General features: G+C 28.9%; 1 protein-coding gene across 1 annotated transcript; it reads right to left on the bottom strand.

The window, feature by feature from the left end:
* Positions 1–7,234: 7,234 nt before the first annotated feature.
* Positions 7,235–9,756, bottom strand: DFL1 (Auxin-responsive GH3 family protein). The gene is made up of 3 exons (XM_012215307.4): positions 9,350–9,756; positions 8,192–9,120; positions 7,235–8,090 (listed from the first exon to the last, which is right to left on the bottom strand). The coding sequence occupies exons 1-3, from the start codon at positions 9,673–9,675 to the stop codon at positions 7,504–7,506; spliced, it is 1,842 nt and encodes a 613-aa protein (XP_012070697.1). The 5' UTR covers positions 9,676–9,756; the 3' UTR covers positions 7,235–7,503.
* Between the last annotated feature and the right edge of the window lie 16,530 nt (positions 9,757–26,286).

Here is a 26,286-nt window from a genome sequence, read left to right as displayed (position 1 = left end):
TGGTTTTGTTTAGAGTCTTTCGTTATTTAAATAGTTATGCATGAAGAAATGCAGATCTCCTTTCTAATAAAAGAAAGAAATTTGAAGATAATCATATCGGACTTGTAAAAAGACTATAGAGTCGCACAATGGCCAAAAATAGCCACCAAGTGAAGCAGACGATCGTCTATATATTATATTCCGTCAACTCGATCAGATACTTCCAGTCAATATTATGTTTTTTATTTTTTTTATATGTGATTTATTATTAAACTTCTTATACAAAAATATATAAATATATTGATTTATATAACTACATACAGTTTTCTCATAATAAAATTTATAGTTTGATTTCTTCTTAAAAAAAAAAACTCATCAAATCAGTGAAAACTTTCGCTACTACACAAAGTAAAATTTGAGATCTATCTCTCTATAACCTTAAAAAAAAAAAGGAAAAAAAAAAAAACCAACGGACTGCGCTTGGTTGACAGAATTAAGATTTTATTATAATAATATTCTCCAAATATTTATTTTCCAATATCATCATAGATTCCCTCTTGAATAAGACATTACTCCTAAAACCATTGAAAAACATGTACAAATTGCTTGAGTGTAAGTTTAATACACCAAGTTGAGAGCTAAGGCTGTTTTATTTTAAAAAATCCTTCAGGCATGTTTCTTGCACTCATTAAAGAATTTTTTGAGTAAACAAATTATTGATGTAAGGTGCAATGTTGACCTTTTCTTTTTCTTAATTACCCAATTAGTCAATGACAAAATATAGAACATTTGATTATAATTAATTAATTCGCAATTAATATCCAGGGTTTTCAGAAACAATGGTTCAGGTGGCTTTTGTTTATTTGTTTATCCATCATGTCTCTTTGAATATGCCAAAAATATATATTTTTCCATTATTAGCTTCCATCCTCCTTTGAATTTTATATGAATATAATTAATATTATACTAAATTAATAGCCTTTTAATTAATTATCCTTACATTATTAATCTCAACACTTGCCAGATGTTAGGGAGACATTAGACATAAATTTCTCAATACCCTCAGCATGATAATAACAACAATTCTTATTACATATAATAGTACAAATGTAAACAAAGTCATGTAGTGAGAAACTTAAGCAAAACTTGAAAAAAAATATATTCATTAAACACGAGAAAATTTTATAATATTAATAAAAAAAATCAGAACAAATTCAAAGTTCTGCTACAAGTTATTACAATGTCGTGATAATACAAATTGTCATTTGTCCTAATCTTAATGGTTTGTCTGTCTTCAATCTTCTAAATTAGTTGGTTTTGACCAGTAGGTGGTTAGATTGATGGAAATAAATCGAATATTATCTGTCTAAGGTCAGGATTTCAAAATATGGTATCATCACTGTTGGGAGAATTTCACCTAAATATTATTTTTATCTAAGCGTGAGAACACGTGTGTAAATAAAAAAAAATATTTTGTCATATACATAAATGGACTCTGTCCGAATGTCTGCTAATATCATTGATTAAAAGACAATTATATGCTACTAATTAACAAATTTTTTCTAGCTACAAAATGAGAGACATTTAGTACAAAACCAATTATTCTCACAAAATCAACCTAATTTTTTTATGTCCCAAAGTTACCTAACTGTGGATGACGTTATTTTGGGCCAAATGAACCTATTGGGCCTGTAGCAAGGGCCCGACAAGAAAACAATAGGAGATCTACTCACGTGTGGGTGGGATTTATTAGGGCCATTCGGAGTCAACATTCTCTGGGGCCACACGTGTTAGTGTCCAATGATGTTATGTGTCGAGTATAGCTGATCTCCACCATTTCTAGTGGTTGAGCCGTCGCCTTCCGGCCACCGATCGTGAAAGTTCACGTGGATTTGGCCCAACGGCCGCTATTTTTGCGGGTTGAGTGGCTTTATTTGTAGCCAGGTTTAGCTAATCATTGAGATTTTACCTCCTTTTTTAAAATGCTACTATTCCAAAATCCTTCAACTTTTTCCACGTGTATGTGCACACATAGACACTATCATAAAAAAATTTTCACTTTCAATTATTTTTTAAAAATAAAATACATTACTCATTTCAATATTATTAAAATTTTAATTATTGCTAATGGTATATGGCATAATTGGGATTGATAGTGTAATTTAGAAACAGAAAAAGAAAGATTACTTTTAAGGTATGAGTCAGCAAATAATTAAAGAAAATGTTATTATAGATTATTATGATTAATTTAGAATTCCTATCAACCATCCTTTTATTATGATAGGTGTTAAAAGTTTAATTAATTTTCCATCAATCATCTTTTTGCTAAGTTATTAACATCATTAAAAAAACCCTAATTGGATGCTATCAAAGTCATTGTTTGTTTAGTGGTCTCCAAAAGCATGGCTTTTACTTTCTCCATCACCCTCAAACCTTTAATCACACTTTTTTTCAATCATTCTTCATTTTTTTTTTCTACTTTCAAGATTATGCCTTAGATAGATAGATAGATCACTATTCCTACTATAAATTTAGATTAATCAAATGAAATTTAGATTAATTTATATATGCAAAATTAAATATTTTTTGATGTAAGTTTAGTGGCAGGCAAGATGTACCCTAACCACCATTATCCTTCTCCAAAATATTTATATATCTATCTAACCTATGGAAGCCCCCCCCCCCCCCCCCCCTCCCTAAAACAAGCAGAGTTTCTTGAAGTTCATCATTAGCATTATTTATAATCATGCAAAACTCATGACTTTGATTGAATTAAAATAAAATTAATAATCATTTACTTATTTAAAACGTATATTATTTGACTTAACTCGAATCAATCCAATCATCAATCCGGTTTGATATCGCGTCTAATTTTATTAAAAATTAAATTAATTTTCATACATAATTTATGATAAAAAATAAAATATCTTTCTTGTGATGAGCTACTGAAATTAGACCCCCTGACCGCGACTTGGGTTTCTTGCCACGTGTCGATAAGGTGATAGGAGCTAGAGCAACAAACTTCCAATGTGACAAACATCACCTGGACCCATTAGTTTGAAAATGGGGCCGACCATAACAAACTTGGAATGGCATCCCCACGTGGATTTCTGTTCTCTTATTGGCCCAAACAAGTGGGGTCCACATTGACAATAAAATTTTTCACTTACTCCTTTTGGTCAACGCAAACGTGGCGAGTATGTGGTGATGGTCCCCCCCGTCCCCGTCCCGCTCCCCTCTCCTCCCCTCCCGCCTCTCTGGTGTCGGAAAATATTTAGCCGGATTATTCGCCGAGTGGAAACTGTCCTCTGCATGGGACTATGAACTGCGGGTCCCATTTAACCCTAAAGCAACTGCCATTTTTTTTTTTTCTCTCTTTTCAGTTTTCCTATCCCACGACTCTTCCTCTCCTCGCCGATTTATTCAACTTTAATTATATTTCGCTACGTTTTTTCTTTTTTATGCAAATATACGTATACGTGTATATGTATATATATTTTTGTAATTGAGATTATTGTTGTGCAAAATTAGTTAATTCTAATTGTAAAATAATATTTTTAATTTTATATGAAAGCTATCCTGTTAGAATAATTAATGATGTAGTCATATGATCTATACCTATGGATTTTATATGAGAAAATAAGATAAACTGAGAAGTAAAACCATTTATCAATTCATTATTTTTTTTTGAAATTATTTATTGATTCATCAATTAAGATCTAGGAAATGATGTTTTAAAGCGATTACCCTAATCCTTAAATTAAAATATTGACCTAATTGTTAATTTCTTTTTTTTTTTTTTTAAAAAAGAATGAAAATATCTTCCAATAATGAAGATTTTCATGGCCTAAAAATATTTGATTTTTCAGCAAATTGAAAGACAGAAAAAATCTTAATATAAAATATCCACAAAGCTTTCTTTCTTTCTTTCTTTGAATATTTAGAAAGAACATTTGAAGTTGAGTTTATATTTAAATTTATATATGAACATATAGACCATGCATTTGAATATTGTAATCAAATATATTTATAATAGTAAAAATTTGCAATTTTAAATTGGTAAAAATCATAATCGCATAATGTTAGAACTCATTTGTATACATTATATACAATTTTTTTTTTTGAAAAAAATAATCTAAATACAAAAAACTAACATTAACCATGTGATTCTTATTTTTTAAAAAGAATTTAAACAGTTAATTTCGTTTGTTAAAAGATCATATGGTAATATGTTTCACATCTACTTTATAGAAATTGGGATAATATCACTCTTGTAATTATTATAAATGTCGGAGATCTTAATATTATTAATATATAAAAAAATCATTATCAAAGATATATTTTGTATACATACACAAATACTCTTTAAAATGCTAGGCATGTTGGAGTTTAGTGTAGTCTTACCCCAGAAAGTACCGCTTGATGCATTTTGAAGTCACGTCAAGGAAAAATTAAAAGCTCTCAATGAAAATCCATTCCAAGCAAAATGTACCTCACGTCACATGGCTTTCAATTATTCTCCTACCAAGAATCAGTTCCTTACGATCTAAAAAGGTTTTTGTCAAATGATAATTTTTTAAAAAATATTTCATAATTAAACGAGACTTAATTTCAATTAACAATTAAATTTGCCAAACTATGTCATCTTTATCTGAAATAAATAAATAAATAAATAAATGTAATGTTGCAAGTATGATTTGTCATCTTGTCAATGATAAAAGAATTATATATAAGCATTTTCCACTAAAAACAAAAGGTATTATTATCTTTTTTATGAGTCCATTAGAAGTAATTTGGATATCTTTTGATTTATTATTGGATGGTGAGAATATCTTGAAAGCAATTAATTATATTTTAGAAGGAATTAGGCTATAATTTTCCTAAAAGGGTAAGAATTGCTTGAACTTTTTAATCACGCAAATAAGATACTAAATGCAATTAAAAAACAAAATGATCACCTCAATCATTTATGGCTTCAATTAAAGTACCAATTCCACTATAAGAGTGTACCTAATAATAATCAAATTTTGAAGTTGCTTTCATTTGTCAATTTGTAATAAAAACAATATTACAAAATGGATAGCATGTGAAGCATTATGTGTTTTTGGATATTACTTAGTGACATGAAAACTATGTTAATGAAGAATATAAACATCGTGTAAAGAGAAGAAGATAAAGATGATGAATGGATTCAATAATTGCATGCACTCTATTTAACTTTGCTAATTGGTCAATTTTGCAAGATAAATTTAAAGCTTATTAAAATCATTTCATTTTGTCCTAAATTCAATAGAATCAGAAATATTTATAGGTATCCATTATCCGCAGGTAGTTATTAGCCAATGATATTTATTCAGGTATCCATTTACTTGCGGATATTCAATTAATACTCATTTAAAAATTAAAAGTATATTTAATATAAAATAAATTAAAGCAATTTTTGGGTTTATATATTATCTATGCTTAAAAAGTTCAGATCACATTTGATTAAGTGATAGCTTATCCATACACAATAATAAAATTTTATAGTAAGCAAAAAATGTTAAAATAAAACATGAAAATATGTTTTAGAGTTAAATTGAAATTGCAATTATAGAGATTCAAAAATGAATGATGTGATTCAGGTCATAATATATTTATGAGATTTCCAAAACTATTAATTAAAAGTAGACATTCCAAAAAAAAAAAAAAAAAAAAAAAATCAAAAAAGACACCTAATGAAAACAGAATATATATAACCTATTAAAATTATTACCTTGTTTTTCTATAATTCTTACCTAAATAGGTTCTACGTTATCTATTTCTCACAAATTGGAATTTTCCAATATTAGAATCTCCATCTCCTATACTAAAAAACAAAAGTCACATCTGTTTTTTTTAAAAAAAATTATTAATTGTTTGGGATTGAAGTAAATGATCAAAATCTAAGAACTAAAATACCAAATAATTAATTATGTGATAATCATAAAGTAAAAATTAGATCTTTGAAATGTAAATGACATAATTAATTAATTAGCAAATTCCTAGAGGATTGTATTATGAGTGGACAAAGCATGAAAAATGGTGGTCATAGAAAAAAGAAAAAGAGAAAAATCAACAAGGAAATCATGAAGAAACCAGAACACAGTACTTAGCAGTGACCACTGACCACAGCACAGGAAAGAAAGAAAGAAAGAAAGAAAGAAAGAAACCTTATCTTGAAGGAGTGAGTGAGTGTTTGTTGCTCTGACTTTGTTTTTGTTTTATCTTTTTTATTTTTTTTTCTTTCATCTGACAACTGAAAAAACTTCTGTAGCTGTAGAAATTGTCTGAATCTTTTTTTCTGGGACTGTGTCTACTATTATTGTCCCCTTGAAAAACATACTTTATAAAAACAATAACTGATTTTGTTTGTTTTCTCAGACATTGTCATCAGATAAAGGATACACTCTCTGATTCTACCTTATCTGTCCTGCCCACTCCAAAACAAATTTCGAATTAAAACATTTCTTGTCTTTTCACCCCCTTTCTCTCCTTACATGATTTTCTGCCTATTTTCATGGCTAGGATAGGACAAGGATTGGGTCCAACTCAACTGACACACACTCATCAGTGTCATCATTTCCAACTCCAACACATTTGGTTTATGTATTTGTTGCATATTACATGAAAAATGTAATAGCATGAACAGGCAAGAGCTAAGCTAGGGTTGTATAATTTTATTTTTAACATTATTATTACATGCAAATGCAATTCTGTCACGTTCCCAAATCACAGAATTAGATTGAAATTTGGCATTTCAATTAAGTAATTGTAATGACATATAAAAGGGTTTAATTAATTAGTTACTTAATTAAGTTGGCTATTGGCATAATTAATTTCTTTTAGTTCATCAGATCCCATGAATATTCTATAAAGTAGTAGTATAATTTAGCAACTTGCATTTGGATAATTAAATTGCTAATTATTAATTAGTTGCTTCCAAGAAGGAGATGTGCCTCTTTTTGCAAACTCACTTGTAAAAAGTTTCAATCTTTACTATTGTTCTTAGACTAAGTCACTAATAGCATAAAGTTGGAGTGCTTTTATTTTAAAAATAATAGTAGAAAAAAGAAATGAGAGTCCAAAGTGGTTGGCTTTCTTGAATTGCCGTTTTGGTGCATAACCCAATGAGACTTGAGTGGGCAGGAATCCTGGCTGGAATTAAGAATCAATTTCCTATAAAATGTGATGATCATTGCAGCCATATATATATATATATATAACAAAAATAAAATTAGAAGAAGAAAAAGGAAGAAACTTTCCTTGGAACAGCAACTGTTTTGTACATTGCTAATTCAAGTATCTAAGCATATTAAACATAGGCTAAAAAATTCATGAAAGTAGTAAATTTAAATTAAAAAAAAAAGGAAAAAGAAAACATTAAATTAAACATGGGTTAACCTAAAAAAGAGTCTTTAACATTTCCCTGAAATGGTCACAGAAACATTGTTGTGAACCTCCATCAACTTGATAATCAGTCATTATATAATTTCATTGATTTTTTCAATTTTTGTTGCCCCATTGCTTATGGCCAGGAATCCATTTTGGACACTTGGGGCTCAGATAACTTGACACAACCCTTGAGTTCAAAAGCTCCACAATAGGTGCAAATTTCACACATCTTGGTGTCTTGTATTGATTTATAGATGCACCTAAGCTAATGGCATAGTCCATTAACTTGTCAAAAGTTCCTGGCTCAACAATCTTGATCTCAAGCGGCCCAATCGACTTATCAGACACACGCCCTTGGCGATAAACACTATTAAGTGACTCTTCAATGGTCAAGCAACAGTCTTCAAAAATTGATGGAGGAATTGGGGTTGACCCATTTAGGCTTAGTTCCCAAAATAGCACATAATGCCCTGGAATGCTGGTTGTATCTGCATAGCTAGTATATTCAGCTAAAGTTGCATCAAATGGTACTAAATGGTTTACAGCATTTTTTACTGCATTTTGTAGCTCAACCTCGTCAGTTTTATCTGAATCAATACTCAAAACCACATTTTTCCTGCATATAAAGTTGAATTGTGGTGCCTTGTTTTTGAACCCAGCCACCCTTAGCACATCACCTACTCTGTAGCGATAAAGTCCTACAAGAAAACAAATTAGTGTCGGATATAGGTAACAGTGTTTGACATTAAATAGTACTAATTGAAGAAAAAAAGATGACATTTTGGGTTAAATTAATTACCAGCATAAGTAGTGACAACAAGCTCATATTCTTGACCAAGCTTGACATCCACAAGATCAACCAATTCTTGCTGCTCCTTCTCATTGAGTGATTTGGGCATGGAAATAGAATTGGTGACTCCATTGTTTCTTTGGACAGGCAAGAACTCAAAATAGGCCATTGTAGGAATAAGGGTATAAGAAACTTCACTTGGTTTGCAAATAGGCTTGAGATTGACACCAAAGTAGCATTCAGAGGAAGCATACATAGTGCAAACCAAAGGCAAGCCATTGCTATAGTAATCAAGAGTAGGAATATATTGGGACATAGTACCAGTCACAATAACATCCACATACTTTGTATTAGGCCAAATCCTTGTTATAATCCCTTGCCAAGAATCTTTTCTGCACTCGGTTTCAAGAAAATCAGCTAGTTTTGGATCTGGTTTAAGGATTTTCATAACTGCTTCGCGAACTGAAAGATCAGTGATTTGGGGGTTAATTGTTCCTGTCCTAATATCATCACAAAGAAGTTGCCAATGTTTTTCAAGAAACCGAATTGCCCGAATGAAGCCAGAGGCAAAAACAGCTCCGACCCGGAGGACTTCATTTCTTTGGCAAAGGCCACAGAGCATTTGGGAATACATTGATTGGTAAGAATCTGGGCAAAGAATTGTTTCATTTGGGCTAGTGTAGTTAGTGTAAGGGTCATAAGGCCTATCTTTAAAATGGGAGCTTTTGTAATAGCTAGTGAGAACTGGTCTTGCAACAAGACCACCAGGGGTTTTGGCCTCAGATTTTATGAACAAAAAGTACATTCCTTTCCCTTTTTCAAGGCCAGGAACAAATTGGTTCATAACAGGCATCAATAGGCTATAAAGCAATGACCTTCTCCCTAATTCCTCTTCAATAGTTGGCATCAGCTTTCTTTCTCCTCCTGATGTCCCTGAACTGCAAATCCAACAACAAACCCATTAAGCCAAAATATCCAAAGAATAAAAAATAAAAATAAAAATAAAAAGACAAAAAAAAGAGCAATGAATAGAACACCCCACTTAAAAAAGTTCTAATACCCATCAGACCAAACTAGGTGGAAAACCACTTAAGACAATTAGTGGTTCAAAAATGAGAAAACTTGAGCACAAAGCCACATAAACAGAAAAACAAACACATAACAGACCTTGTCAAGAATTCTGAAATGGGCTTAGAACAAAGGATCGGAGAGGTATCACCATTGGCAATACGGTTAATATCAGTTTGGATATCCTCATAAGTGATTACAGGCAAGGTTTTCTTGAAAGTTTCACGGTCAGTATAGCCATTAAAGCCATGCCTTTGCAAATACTCAACATGAGCATTGCAAGTGAGGATTTCTTCCAAAACCTTCTTTTGAACCTCATCAGCGTTTGAAGTAACATCTTCAATATACTCAAGGAGTTTCTTGTTCTTCTCTACAAGATTATAATCCACAGGTTTGATCAATGTATTTTTTGGTGCCTCAGGCATGGCTGGTTTTGCACTGTTGTTCAGAACAAGTGAGAGAGAAACAGAGAGATGCTTTTGGTTAATTGTGTGGAGAAAAAGAATAGAAGTGGGTATATATAGAGTGGAGATATGAAGGTGGCTATTATACATGGTTTTTTAATTTTTTTGGGATTTGGAAGTAAAGTTCAAACAAAGTGTATAATATATAAGGGCATAACTGTAAAATCCTTTATACATATTTATTTTGTTTTCCAAATTTGTACTTTTCTTCGACTTTTTTTTCATGTATAATCAAATTACATGATAGTTGGGGTGGGAGACGTGCTTGTACTAGGTGTTCATCCATTTGCAGAATGCCCAACTAATAATTATTTGTCATTTTAATAATAATAATAATAAATATTTATATCCCAATTTGCTAAATATATTGTTAAATGTATTGAATATATACACTCGGTGTAGGCAGATATTTCCGTTTGAGGCAATTAGAATGCCTTACACTATCACAGCTATCATGTGTGTGCTAACCGTCCCTTTGACAATTTCTTTTGTTTTGCTCACAGTCATCTTTCCGTGCTTTGAATTTAGAGTTCTAATTTGCCATCTCAAGTCCAACCAGCTGGAAATGAAAGAAATTTTGAATTTCCATGTCACACAATTCATAAATTTTGCAATTCAGTGTTTTAGTATCCAATTCAATAATTCAATCAATTCATCTCTAATTCATAATATTCGCATCAAAATTTCAGTATATATTATTATCATTTTATTATTATTATTATTATTATTATTATTATTATTATGTTAATCTATATCGTTATTATATTATTATTATTATTATAATGTTAATCCGACTCGTTAATCTTGACTTTGCCATGTTTAAGTAACTAATAATCCAATTTAAAATTCAGTTTCTGCATTGGGGTGATGCTAGAGTGGGGAAGGTGTCCTTACCGTACAAGAAAAACCGGGAACCGCCTAAAATATACCCTATCAAAGGTGCTTAAAGGACACAGCATGGCTGTATTGAACCGGCATTATCCGGTTTTACATTATCCTTTTGACAGGCAGTTCCCGGTAAACCCGCAGTAATTTCACCTTATGCAAGTGCGCTTGTACTGCGGGTGTCCCACAAAATACCGGCAGGCTTTGTTCAAGGATTACTTACATTTCCCGGTAACAGAAAACGGCGTTCGTTCCCAATTTATCGCGATATTTTAAGTCAAAATCAAGAAATCAGAGATGGGAGATAATAGCGTGTGCATTTGTGTACGGTAAATAATTGGGGTTTCTTGTTGAAGTATCCAAGGGGACCTGCCAGCTGGCTGCCTAACTTAGTAGTCTGACACGTGTACAAATAGGAGTTTAGTGCCTTCACGTATTTCAGTTGGTCTTTGTACGATCTGACACGGTGTTACCATTTCCTCGGCAATAAGTCAATAACTCGGATAACATTTTCTGTATTCTACAAATAATGCCATACAATACCAAATTAAATAAAATATTTCATAAGAAGTAGTAATCTTTTTTTTTTTTTAATTTTCTTTTGAATCCACTACTTAACCTCTTATTTGAATAGCAGAGAAAGAAAAATAATAGAGAAAAATAGTAAGAGATTGTCAATTTTTTTCTATAATTATTTTCATTCTTGAGTTTGGATATACAGAAAGAAGAAAATAAATTTATTTTGTTTTATTTGAAAATGATAAAATTTTTAGAGAAAAAAAATATTATTATAAAAAATAATTGTTATGTCCTTACTCACGTATTTAAGAAAAAACTAAATTTCATGAATTAATTTGAATTACTTCAAATTCTAATAAAACAATACTTTTCTCTAGATATTTTTCGTAATTATTTTCTTTTTTTTAAAAAAAACATACTCTTATCCAAAAAAAAAAAAAAAAAAACGTTAATCTTAACCTTAGAAGAAGGGTTATGGTCAGAACTATTTACAAGCTAAAAATTAATTACGATTTAGAAAGACTATAATCATATTATTATTTTTTGCTTCCACATATATACCATGCATGTAAGCGTTTTTCCAAAAATGATGTATCATATTTAAAATTAGAAATTATAGTGAATTGGTTGTTTAATTTTTACTTAAGTGATAAGATATACGTGAATATATATGTGTTTGTGTGTCAATACGAATAGGCGTAGATGGTGTAAGAAGTTGAAAAATAAAAAAAATGGTTAACCTAACATGGAACTAATTAATAGGTAGTTTAGGATCTCACATACATTAATATGTCTAATTATAACGGTTTTATTAAGAGATGTATCGTGTCTAATTATGTGCATTTTTTTCAAAGAAAAGAAAAGGTTAGTAAGATAAAGTTTGGCTAAAGTTCATATGTATTGCTATCATTTCTTGAAGATTCTACATTAATTATCGTAACCATATAATCTTAAAAAGAAATATGTCGTGTCTCTAACTCAAATAAAAATAAATATATATATATATATATAAATATATAACTGAAACAGACCCATAACTGAAATTTGCACTTACAAGCGTAGGGATTTTTTCTTTTTATTTATTTTTATTTTTTTTTATTTAGGGTACACAAGATATGGTCTTTTTAGTGTAACAAGAAAGAGTGACGTTGAAAGGAGGTAGCAAGCCGTAAGAGGGATTGTATAGTTACTTTACAATTAATAAATTTGGTAAGAGTTTGAAAAATGAATGTGAACACAGTTGTAGTCTCACTTTTCTGGAAGTTTTTCATTTTAATGTTGCCATGCATTCATTTTTCTCCTCTAGAGATTGAGAATTAAAATAATAATTAAAGAGGAAGTCTTGGGTTTAGTTGAATTGGTTGACTAATTGGCACTTAACATTCTACTTAATTTGCAACTCTCTTATATTTTTATTTTATTTTATTATTTTAGCTTACTTTGGAAGTTTAGTTGCAATTTTATCCTAAATCAAAATTAGAATAAAAGAAATATTATTTTATTATGATTAAAACCTCAATATATCAAACTAACTCTTAAATTTAATCGAGTTGTACTTTTAGTTTTTAGATTTTGAGTAGATTCTATTTGAACTCTTGCATATTTTCGTTTAATTGAACAATTATTTAATATTTTAATACATTTTTCGATATAAGATTAATCTTGTATGTCTTGCAATTTGTACGTTATAAGTATTCCATTCTTTAAGTTTTTTTTTTTTTTTACAAGATCAAATTTCGGACTTTATAATTGTAAAATTAAAGAATCTTCAATGAAAAATTAGAAACTAAGTTCATAATAGAGATTGTTTAAGAACTAATTCAACCCTTTTGGCTTTTAATTAATAATAAATAATATAATTTTTTAAAAAATTGGAACTAATGTTTTTAATTAGGGTAACTTTGCAAATGCTTCATGATTTTTGACGATGTTAAGTTTTAGGAATAAATGTCAATTTGATCCGTGAACTTGTTTAACAAGATCAAAAAGGTCAATTTAACCATTGAACTTGTATAAAATGATTAGAAAGATATGATTTTCACTTTTTAGGCCAATTTAACTCTTAAACTTGTTTTAATTTTTATAAATTAATAATTGAATATGATTGACTTTTTATCTCTTTTTATCCTACATTAAGAACACTTATATCAAAATTTTCCAACACTTATGAATATAAATTTAAAATTCATAAAAATATTATTTCTTGTAATATAATAAATTTATAAACATCCATTATAACTTTAATTTAACATAAAAATGTCTAAATTTCATAAGTGATAACATCCATTCAATGATAGAAATTAATTTTTAAAATATTCAAATTAATATATATTTATAAACTTAAAACCAACAATCAAAGTAAAAAGGGATACAATATGCTTTATATATCATTTTCCTAGATTTTATAATTAATTAATTTTTCAATAAATTAGTCAGCTCGATTCCAACTAAAGTTTTAATAAATGTCTATATAATGATTTTCATATCGTACCTACATTGAAAAATTAGAGGTTAAATTGATTCAAAATGTCAAATATGATCTTCTTTAATCATTTTAAAAAAGTTTATGGGTTAAATTGATGTAAAAAGTGAAATCAGATCTTTTTAATCATTTCATATAAGTTCAAGGGCTAAATTGGCTTAAAAGGTCAAATTTGACTTTTTTTTTTATCCAGCTAAACAAATTCAGGGACCGAACTGGCTTTTATTCATAAGTTTTATTTCTTTTTAAATTTAATTAATACGAATCAAACACTTCATTTAGTAATATAATTGTATCATTCATTAAAATTCCGTTCAAAAATTGCATTAAATTGCATATACGTAAATCTAATTAAGGAGAAATTGTTGGCTTCATATTGTGTGTTAAGGAGTTGTGTTGGTGTGCATTAGATGTTACATGTTAAAAGAAAACATAAAAAATAATAAAACTTTTGAAAGCCGAAATGTGCATTTTTAAAAAGATAAAAAAAAAAAATTAAAATTTCAAAAGTTTGGAATCATGACTCCCCAAACAAATCTGTCCCCGCCAAACTCGCCTGAACCCAAAAAAAGTAATCCAGATTGCTCTTGGTTGCCTGTTCCGGTGCGATTGTGGAGTTATATAAGCTGAATGTAAATGCTGCATTGAGGGATAATCAGGGTGCGGTTTTTGATTTTGTGTTCAAGGTACAAGTATCAATTTCTTTTCACGTTAATCTCTTTCCATTAAAATGCAAAACTGGGAAACATTGTCTTTGGTGTAGAAAAATCGTTAGAGCTGAGATTTTCTTCAATCATCTCGGAGACAGATTCACTCATTATGGTGCAGCATTTTCACTCTGGAAAATTTCTTGATACGGAATGTGGTACAAGATTGCTATTACTGGATTGTTTAGCTAGTAATTTTGTTTACTTAATTTCTCGTTTTCTTGCTTATAGAATCAACAATCAAATTGCTCGTGAGCTCTTTAAGTTAGCTTTTTCTTTTTCTTACGAGACTATTTAGATCGAAGAGATTGTATATAAGTTACCATTTCATTTTAAAAAATCCACCCCCGTCGTTATGCTTGTTACACCAAAAAAAAGAAATCGATTCATACTCATGTTGGATTCATTTGAAATTATATATATATATATATATATATATATATATATATATATATATATCATATGATTTTTTGTTGTAACTATTGTAATTTCTCTTCTTATCTTTATAATCTGCCTTTAGTGGTTTCGACATTTGTCTAATTTTCTGTCTATAAAGACTTAATAATGCATATAGTAACTCTTTTTTTTCCAAAAAAAAAAAAAAAAAATTCATATAATATGGATGTGAACTCCTGATTAGCTTCTCGGTTTGCAAGCAGGAAGCTAAGGATTATTTTGCACCTACTAATTTTATTCTCTTTTCAAAATGATTATTTTGGATGCAAATGCTTGTACCCATGCTGCCACTAATTTAACCATTGATATTTGGATTCTGTTATCAGGGACTACCTAATGCGGTTCAGGGTTTAGTCACATTTAAGGCTTTTTATCTCTCTCTGCAAATGTTGTGTTTAGTGGGAATCGAATATAAGAGTTTTCCCATATAACCAGCCTGCTTTGTCAACTGAGCCACAACTCGTGGTAAACAATACTCTTTGTTTTTTTTTGTCAATTACAATCATTTAAAAAAAAAATCTTCTCATTTTTAAAATATCAAAATCCAAAAATAAAAAATGAAAAACAAAATAGAAATAACAAACATTAAAATTGAAGACAAAACTATAGAACTAAATTTACAGCTGATAGCCTCAAAATTTTAGGAAAATTTTTACATAGAAAATATTATATTTGTAAATTAGATTAATTATGTTGTTTGTGGAAATTAAATCTATATATATAGGGATTTTTCTTTATGGTAAAGTCTGCGTAGGATTAGGAATAAAATCTTATAATCTGGATAGGAATCCACTATAAAATAGCAATTTAATTTTTTTTTTATTTTCATTTTTACATTTTTATTGAATATAGTTAAAACGATACAAAAATAAAAATAAATAAATACGTACAGCTTTGAGTTTTTCATGGATGGATTCAATTAATCTAAACTTGCAAATTAAAATGCAATTATAAATAAAAAAAAAAAAGATACAATTATAACAAGCCATAAAATTGTAAGTAAACAATATTCCTATTAGCATCCTAATTACATTTTAGCTTCCAACGAGTGGATAATTATTTAGAAGAAAAGAAAATTCTTAATTGACTTTTCATGAAAAGCATGTTTGTTTTGCTTACTTTCCCAAGGAATCACTTTGATAGGGATGTTGTAGCACCACATTTTATCTTTTCTATCTGGAATTCTACATTGAACTTTGAGATGTATCAGAATATAATTTGTACATGTATCCATTTGGTACCTAACATATCTTTTCATGTTTATAGTCAAAAACAATATATATATATATATATATATATATATATAATAAAAAAAATTATAATAAAAGAATAAATTTTTTCTTCAAAAAAAGAAAAATCTCCGTAAATAAGCAACAAAAACGTGATAAAATTAGACAATATCTTCCATGATGTGAGATATTACAAAATAAGTAGAGAAATGATTTTTGAATTCAGAAGGGAAAATCAAATCCAAAAAGGTCAATGATCGGGGCGATCGTGAACTCAAAGGAACAAATCGCCAGGTCACCGTTGGAATCACCGAAAGTTCACAGCCATAATCCCTTGAGTCTACAAAACTAAAATTTTGCCCAAAATTCAAGAAAAAGAAAGAAGTTTTATTATGTTGGGTAAAAAACCTCTCAACCTCCACCAAGAAAGATAGAAGTCATTGACACGTCATCATATCGCCCTCCACCAACGATGTTTCCACTTTTGCCACGTGTACTTGCCCCGCTCTCGTCGCATTCGCCCACCCACTTTTTGTCTACCTTACGGTATGTCACGTGTCGCATAGTGGACCCCGCTTGCCTGGTCAATGGACCGACCAGTCATACGATCCGATGGCCAGAAAACCCAACAAAAATTTGTGCCTGAAAATAATAAAATAACCTGATTGTAATTTTCGTTTATTAAATAAATCTGAAAAGGTCAACGGACCGACCTATTAGATGATTTCCATCAATATTAGACAAAATAAAAATGGATAAAAAGATTTATAACATGAGAAAAAATATTATACTTATAAAAATAAATTTAAAGAAAAAAAATATATGAAGTCAACGGACCAAATGGTCACTTCATCATCAAATTCATCAAAGCTAGTAGAACAAAGCCAGCCGCTGATTGGATCGATCGAATAGGAGTTTATTAGAGACGGTAGCAAAATCACAATTTATAAATTTAACTGGTGGTATGTAAATCTATTTAAAATTTTACTATTTAAATAAATAAATTGAATATCAAAAAATAATAACCTTTCTTTCATTTTTATTATTGAAATAATTTCAGTTGAATATTATCTCATTTCCATTATAAGCAAGTGGAAACAATGCAAACAAAAACGAAAAGAAGAAAAAAAAAGTAGGAGACAGACAAAGTGAAGTGAACTAAACAAAACTAGAATTCAGTTAATGCATGAACGAATTAAAATCATGTTCTAGACAAAAGTCAACGGACCGACCGATCACACCATCAGATGGCCATGAGCCCATCAAAATTTAAGATGACAAAATATTAAACTAAAAGAATATACATATTAATCAATTTATTATATATAACTCAAACAACTAACATAACTTCCTTTCTTAATTATTTTCCTTTTTTTTATTACATAATATAAATATAAAATGGCAGACCATTCGAAAACACTTGTCAACACCGTGCATGTCTAAATCTAAAAATGCCTCATTGTAGTTAATTTGGAATCAAAACATAATAAATCTTTAACTAGTTTAGAGATTACAAAGTTGAGTTTTCTTTTGATTTATTCATCAATGGCATATAGATTTATAATTGACTTTGGAATAAATTCAAACCTGTGGTTCATTTAATATATTATTCTTGTTAATCACAAATTTTTAAGTCAAAATTTATAAAAGATTCTTTAAGATTGATGAATAGGAGATTCTTATAATTTGATTTTATGGTTATAACCAAATTTCAAAAATATTTCAAATATAAATTTTTAAATAACTAATTATGTTTAATATATTTTAATTTAGGAATTTTTTTTCTATTTTTGTTTTTAAAAGTCGGTATAGTATTAGCAACAACAGGAGCAGGGATGCATAGTGGGGGGGAGACGGGTGCACCGAGGCAGCAGGTAGGGCCGCACACAAGTGGAGTGCATAGTGCTTGGTGAAGTGAAGACTTTTGGTGTATGTATGTATGGGAGACAGAGACACTAATGCAAATCTTTGACCGTTGACTTCCTCATCAGAAGATATTTTTATTTTATTATTATTTTTTTAACATCTCGAGAAATTTTCATAATAAATAATAAATAGTATTAAAAAAATGTGAAAATGAGGATGAAAATATCACCAAAATCCCTGCTCTTCTTCCCTGTCTCGCATTATCCCAGCTTTCTTCCCTTTTTGCTTGCCTGTATTTAGTGTTTTGGAACAATCAAATTATATTTTCACTAATGGAAATTGATATTTGTGCATACTCAAGATTGATGTATGATGATGGAAATTGATATTTTCACTTAATAATACAAAATAATAATAATAATAATAATAATAATTATATTCATTTTAAATAATTCTCATTATATACATTAATGTGTGATGAAACAGATTCGAACTCAAGATTTCTATCCGGTGCAATATTTTTTATCCTAACACAGTAATTGTTGTTAAAGCTAAAAAAGATTTCGTGCATGTTTGTTTCAGAGTCCAAAAATTGTTGAACTTGGCCGATGATGATCTTCGATTTTTTTTTTTTCCCCTAGCAGAATGATTGTGTCTAAACGTCATGTTACTAGAAATATACAAGTACTGTCAAGATGATTAATTAGGATATGATAATACTATTCCTGCTCAAGCACATTTGTATTTGTTTATTATTTTATTTATTATAATAAAGTGATAAAATTTTCATATGTAATATCAGATTATTTATTTTAAATTAATTTCGCTTTAATTGAAATCCAAATTCATAACTCTATAGTAATAAAAATAATTTCAGAAAATAATTTCACTCGTTGTTTCTCAACTTAGCATTAATACATTTTATCGTTATTGTGTCTATTGTAATAAAAAAAAATTCGAACTTTGATTATGTAACGGTAGATTGATTTTTTTTTTTGCTAAACTTCATCGAAAAATTGACATGAATGATTAATAGAAAATTGAAAAACAAATCATTTTTTAATTTTTTGGATAAATTAACACTTAAACACAAAGTGTATTATGGCTAGAAGCAATAGACGAAATTACCCCTAATTCTAGTATTAGTGAACCAAACCTCATCAGCCTAAATTTATTTATTTTTTATTTTAATACATATCATCTTCATTGAACCCAAACAAGCTCTATTGCCTGTTGATAATATAAATAAATAATATCATATAATTCAAGATTTTGTTTGCTAATTAGAAAAATAAGATTTGATTTGGTCCATAAGTAGATAAATGGACCAAATTTAAACAAGTCTTATCAAAAAATGAAAATATTATTAAAAATATTGAAAATAAAGAATCAAATTTGAATATCTTTCTTCATTAATACACTTAGAATTATTCTTTAATATATACTTAGACTAAATTAAGGGAAAATATTCTCTCTATATTCTAATTGATTAGCATGAACTATAAATTATTCGTAAAAAAATAAAACAACAAAATAAATAAAACAAGTTAGGTTGGCAATTCCTTAATTATTAACAAAATATATGTACTAACAAGATGTATTTATGACACGATACAGACATACTGATATTAACTATGTATGAAGCTTCCTAGTTAATGACTAAATCTAAATTCAAAACAACTTAAACATTAAATAATCTTTAATTTGCATAATTAATTAATTAATTAATTACCAACATAATAAGATTATTGGACAAATGCAGGCACGTGAAGTTGTAATTTAAGAATAAAGAATTAGACAATTAATCCTGAGTTCACATTGGTTCAGATTTGACCAATCATTTAGTATCACAATTTGTGTTTGGACCAAATCTTGAGGCACGAGAAAGAAATATATATATATATCTTCATACCCATTTTTCCAGCACACATAATAAAATCTTGCATTATAATTAGTTTTTAACACACAATTAGTAGACTTAAGAGACCAATATTGTGGTCCCTAATTATCATGTTGGCAGAGACACAAATAGGGAGACATTTTCATCAAATCCATACATAAACCATCACGGGGTCGTTAAGCCAGGATCCTGCCCTAATCTCACATTTTTGCATTTGTGTTTGTGGGGTTACTCTTAAGATTAAATATAGTAATTACTATCACATTGGAGTTTTAATTGGCTTGCAATCCAAGATCCAAATCCACCAGTTAGGTTTTAACGATGATAAACAATTTGAAATCTTTTGTTTTATAATATGGTCTGTCTTCTCATTAATGTAAGAGGTGAGATATTCATAAGAGTTTTCATCAACTTACTAAATCAGAGTATGTCTTAGAGGAGAGAGGCAATTGTCTTTCACTTGTTTTGAAAAAAGAAAAATTCCCTTAAAAACCACAACATCGAAGTTTGAATCTTGACCAAAATAATTTTTAAACATTTTCAACCATTTTGTCCCCCTCTATTTTTTTATATATTCTCTTAATGAATTTTCATAGTAGTTTGTCTCCTTACCTTTATGAGTTCTAGCTTTACCCTCTTAAAGTGAGGGCTATCCCTATTGCGTGATCACGCTTAGTGAATCCAAAAAAAAAAAAAAAATAGAAGACGTATTTATGAGATAGGATTAAGTTTGACTAAATTACATGTACAATCTATACATTTTATTTGAAAAAGAATGATAATAACCAGAATATTAACGAATATGAATAATGAATATTACTATAAATGAGTTAAAATGTAAGTATTTTGGATTAGAAAAAAAGAAAAAGATAAACATAACCAATGATAGTTAGGATAATAACATTTAGAGTTATAAACGATGCTCATATGAAAATAATAATAATAACAATAATGATAATTGGAGGTTGTTCAATAAGTTCAGTGACTAAATTTGAGTTTCCTTATCAATTTCATTTAATAAATGAGCAAAGGTTTTTTTTTTTTTTTTTTTTTTTTTTTTTTTTTTTTGAGTACTGGAGAATGGATGATTCAAACCCGAATCTATCGTTGAATTGTATATGCACTTATCACTATGTTATACTTTGGTGTGCATAAGTTTAATTCCAAGTATGTGAAGAATTTTTTTTTTTATTAAAAGTTATAAATAAGTCCAATTCAAATTTGGTTTTTCAAATTCAAATCGATCTAAATTTGAACTCAATTGACTCATTTATATTCCTGGATTGGGGTAAATTGATGAGTATATGTTTTTTTTTTAAAAAAATTAAGCTAGAAATTTCACTAAGAGAAAATTGTTTACAGATATGAAATACAAATTAATATATTTTTGTATAAAAGTCTAATAATAAACCACTTATACAAAGAATAAAAAAACACAATCTTGATTTGAAATATCTGATCGAGTTAATAGAGCATAATATTTGTGACTTGGCGATTATTTACTCCACTTGGCTATACATAACCACTAGTTCGACCTCATGGTCTTTCTATAAGTCCGATCTGATTACCATTGAATTTCTTCATTCTATTAGAGAACAGTCTGTTCTTTTTATATAATTATTCAAATAACAAAATATCTTAAGTAAAATCACTATAATGTTGACAACAAGAACTCAAAATTAAATCTAAAAATAAAATCCTAAAAGTGGATAACAATAATTTAAATATTTATACAAAAATAACGTTGATTTATATCAAAAGATATAAATCTAAGATTATTTTAAAAAATAAACAAGAAAGGAAAAATGAGTGATCATTGTGCGAATTTACCGGTTAACGTCGGTGGAAAAAGAAAAGAGAGATCATAGGTTTTGGGAGAAAGAGAGACGACACTATACTGGAATTGATGAGTATATGCTTGTATCGTTATTATTTAATTTTTTTTATGGGAGTTTTGCTTTTAGATTTTATTAATAGCTAGCTGCAGTGAATAAGTCGGTAAGCTCAGCTTCCAATTAGTGTCATGATGGAGACCCAACAGACCCTTTAACCCTACCTTGTTTGTTTCATTATTACTATTATTGGGTAGAATCTTTTTATCTTGTTGAGGTGAAAAAGTAAATAATCATATGCAAATATTACGAAGCATATTGAAAGCAGGAAAAATGTGCATAGCTTTTATAATTTTTGCATATATATAATTTGGAAGATGGTAATGCTTAATTCTTATGTCCCAAACACAATCTGATGGCTTAATGGCCCCCTCTGTATATGTCTAAGATTTTTGATTATTGGCCCAATTGGTGGGTCACTAGCACTCCTCTTTCTTTCAACTTTTCAATGCAAAGCACGTCTTTTATATGATTATTTCCAATTTTTCATTATAGGGTTTTTGTTTCTACACCTTATATGTAAAGTAGACATTTGAAATTAATTTGGATTAAGTAATAATTAAGAAATTAATTTTCGAAATTTAAAATAAAAATCAAATTACTTTTATTCACAAACATTTTGCCGACACCCACAAAAAGATTGATGATTATAAATAAAGGATGAAATTGAAATGACATGAAATGTATGGGCACATGCAAGCAGCCGTTGCTGCTATAGTACCTTGATTCGTACCCTAATGTCCTTTCACATATGTATACTTAAACAGAACTCAAAATAAAGCCCGGTGAAAAGAAACTTTTTTATCTTTATTAACGAAAATCACGGTATATGTTCTTTCGTAAGAAATAATTCATACATTTAAAGTCTAAAAATCATATTATTACTGGATAGAGATAGTCACAAACCCCGAATAGTCTCATACTATTACTACTCTTTGTATATTTTTTTTATAATTTTAACGTGTCATTGTCATATTGAGACTTGAATAGTTTCGTATTCAAGAAAAACATCATACCTCTCTTTTAAATAATTTCATAATTTTGACGTGTCATTATCATATTCGCGGATCGCATTGTATATGAATAACTCTAAAGCAAAAACCCCACAAGCTAGGGCAAAAAAGATTTGGGACACAAAAGTTGAATAAAAATTATGGAGTAAGTGAAGTCCTTATCCATGATATATATATCCTTTGCAACAACTGAAAAGAAATGTTTCCGTTAACTTTGGCCTTTTGAACATGCATGCTTGTCTTTCTTTTATTTGTTACTTTCTTTCACTTTCATGGATGGTGATTAATAGTTTTTTTTAAAAAAAAAATTTACCCTTTTGAGCATATATATATATACAAGTGCTTTTCTTCATCTGTTGTTGTTGTTGTTATAATAATATTTGTTAATGGGGATAAGTTGTTAGTACAGGTTTATCCACTTACTATTCATCCACTATGTTCGGTCAGGTGTCCCAGAATTTAAGGGACACTCTTTCATATCATATCCCTTTATATTAAGTCATTTCCCATTTCCATTTCCATTTCCACTTGGAGTGGAAGAATCTAGAATTATTGAGTAGTAGTGTACGCAGCAGTGACTAACAAAAGGAAATCTCCAATTATTGTGTCACTATATAAACTCTCATTTCAGAATTCTAGAGTTAGAATATAAATATATAAATATATATATATATATATTATCAAATTATTCACTTTGTAGAATATTGTTTTCTTGCCCTCCACTACACAATATCTATAATTACTAGCAAGAAAGTTATCTATAGGTATATTATTTATATATGCTCTATGGCTAGCCTTTATTTGTTATGCATAGCCCCCAACAATTGACCTGCATTTTTATATGCTTCAGATTTTCTTTTTCAAGAAATTGTGATTTTAAATTTGATGAATGTATGAAAAGGAATTACATAGGATTATCAAATGAGAAAAAAAAAGGATATATTAGGTAAAATGTAATAATTTTTTTGTTTAACGTAATTAAATAATTAATGCAATTACTAGATTCTCCTTCTCCTAAGATTCGAGAAATGCTAAATATTATTGATAATGGTGGGTGCTATTTGGCTTCATGGGAATTGAGTTTTTTCGGGTTTAAATCTTCCTCTGTAGTAAAAAAAATTTTACTCAAAAATACAGTTCATTTTCATTTATTCTGAGAATATAATAAATTAAATATTTATTTACATAAGATAATAAAGGTAATAGGTATAGTGTTGAAGTGGAAACTCAGTTGACCATGTGTCCATGCATGGTGTAACAAAGATTACCATTCAAAATACTATTCAGTGTTCAAGAAAGCAAAAGTCACTTGGAAAAGCTGAAATGAAATCTTGCCTTTTATTTTTTTATTTATATATATACTAACTGTACTAGATTAATTAATTAATTAAAAAAAGAAAAGAAAGAAAGAAAGAACTGGATTCTAGCTGGACTCAGTCTCTAAAACAATGGTGGCAAGAACTGGTGACATAGTTGAAAAATGGAAAGATTTTTTGATGGTAGCTTTTATAAGATATGATTATGATAAGAAATTTAATCTTAATATTTGAAACTTAGATTGTAATGATTTAAGTTTGTCTTAGGATTGTGGCACATCATAAAAATATAATACATTTTCCTAGATATAAAGTGCTTAGCAACGTGTTCAATGGCCTACACACTCAACAATTAAGGAATATTTCCTAAATAGGTAAATTAATTTTTTTATTTTATTTTTTAAAAATCATAATCTTTGCTTTTCTTTTATTTATTTATTAAATTAAATTCCTAAAGAAAGATTGGGTGTGTGTATGACTTGGTAATGCCCACAAATCACATGGTGATGCCAATTAAATGAGTTTGTCGGTTCACTTTCTAGGGTTAGGATTTGAATTTTTACAAGTTGAGAGGATAAACATTATAACATTAATCTAAAAGTTGAAAACCCATCACACTTAATGGATCAAAAAAGTCCAGACAACTACAAATTAAACAAATCATATTTAACAGCTCATCCCACATTGTTTACGAAATTTAAAATTAATATTTTCAAGAAATTTAAAAAAAAAAAATTTACGGGTTGAAAATATAATTTACAAAAATTTCGAAAGTAATGGCCTCCTTATATAAATCGAAAACTAATTTTTATCTTTTAAATTAAATTAAAATCGAATTGAAATGAATAAATTTAATTCAGTCGATTTATTTTTATTTTTGAATAAATTTAACTTATTTACTATAGTTAAATTGAATCAATTCGATTTTGATTTTTCGCTTTTAACCCATGTGTATTAACCCCAATTATGATTCCAAGATCAATTATCCACCATTAGCTAATAATAACTATACTTTAGATTCCTTATGTTTCTACATGATTAAAAAAGTGTAGACAACTAAAGAATTAAGAAATCATAATTAAGATGACTTAAATTATAATTTCAAAAGATGAATTCTCCATCGTTAACTAGTAATTAAGCATAGTCTTAGATTCCTCTTTTTGTTTAATAATAAATAGAAAAAGGAAATTAAAAGGTGGGAAACCAAATTAAAAGCATCATAGACTAAATTGAGTTCATGTCCAATCCTAAAAATGAATATATGCATTAGTTTCTGGTTAGGTTAGGTTAGGTTTTAACGATTCAGCCCATCGTTTCCTGTCGCCGGTTAGGCTGGCCGGTGGGTCCCCTGAAGAGCGAAGACCCGCTTGACCACAAAGTACATGTATATATCATCATCTTTCACTCTTTTAGATTATTATCATTACACTCGTTTGGAATAGTAGTAATAGATTAGGGTTTAAATAATTATATCATTTTGACTAAATTCTCTTACCTATTCAAATTAATTTAATTTTTCACCGATCAATGATAGTCTGATTGATTTTTTCATCTGTGTGAAGAGAAGGAGATCTTAAATTCGAGTTTTCTCGATTACAGTTGTTTTGTAACAATTTAACGAGCTAAGGGAACGAATATTTCCTGTTGTGTGGTCTGCAGTATTATTTCGACTTAAATTCGAGCTTTGAATTCAAAGAAGACATATAATGTGTTAGATTTTGGAGATAGAGGGTGGAGGTGCTTCATGGACCAAGCAAGGTAGGGACCATATTCATATGGAAGTTGAAACATATTTTACACACAAATATTATGATTTAATATGTAAATAAGCAAAGATAGGTTGCTCACTTAAAATGGGATTAGCCCATTAGGGGGATATTATTAGCAAATTTTCCAATAGACACAATTGTTTAATTTTTTTTTTTTTTTTTTTTTGAGAGGTGTTGTGGACCATTCATGTTAGAAGAATGTTAGTTTGTCCAGATTTTTTTTTTTTTTGGTTGAAAAATAAAATAAAAAATATATTGGCATCTCCACATTTTGACCTATAAATATAGAAGTAGTTTATGAGGTGGAGTTGGAAGATAGGGGGTTAGAAGAAATAGGACCCATAAAATAAGGAAGCAAATGCATCTAAAAAGGGAGGTGGAGTGTTTGTCCCCTCTACAATTGACCCCCATGAAGAATGGAAAGGGAAGTGCATAATTATGTCTTGTGTCTTTTGCTCATGAAAGAGAGGTGGATCAACACAAGCACAGCTTTCAGTTTGCCCCCACACCCACGCACCTTTCCAATCTTTTCTAACTG

The sequence above is a fragment of the Jatropha curcas genome, chromosome 7 (assembly GCF_041381405.1).
Source record: "Jatropha curcas cultivar XTBG-Jc1 chromosome 7, XTBG_Jcur_1.0, whole genome shotgun sequence".
Lineage (NCBI taxonomy): Eukaryota > Viridiplantae > Streptophyta > Magnoliopsida > Malpighiales > Euphorbiaceae > Jatropha > Jatropha curcas.
This window is presented reverse-complemented; position numbering and strand designations above follow the sequence as displayed.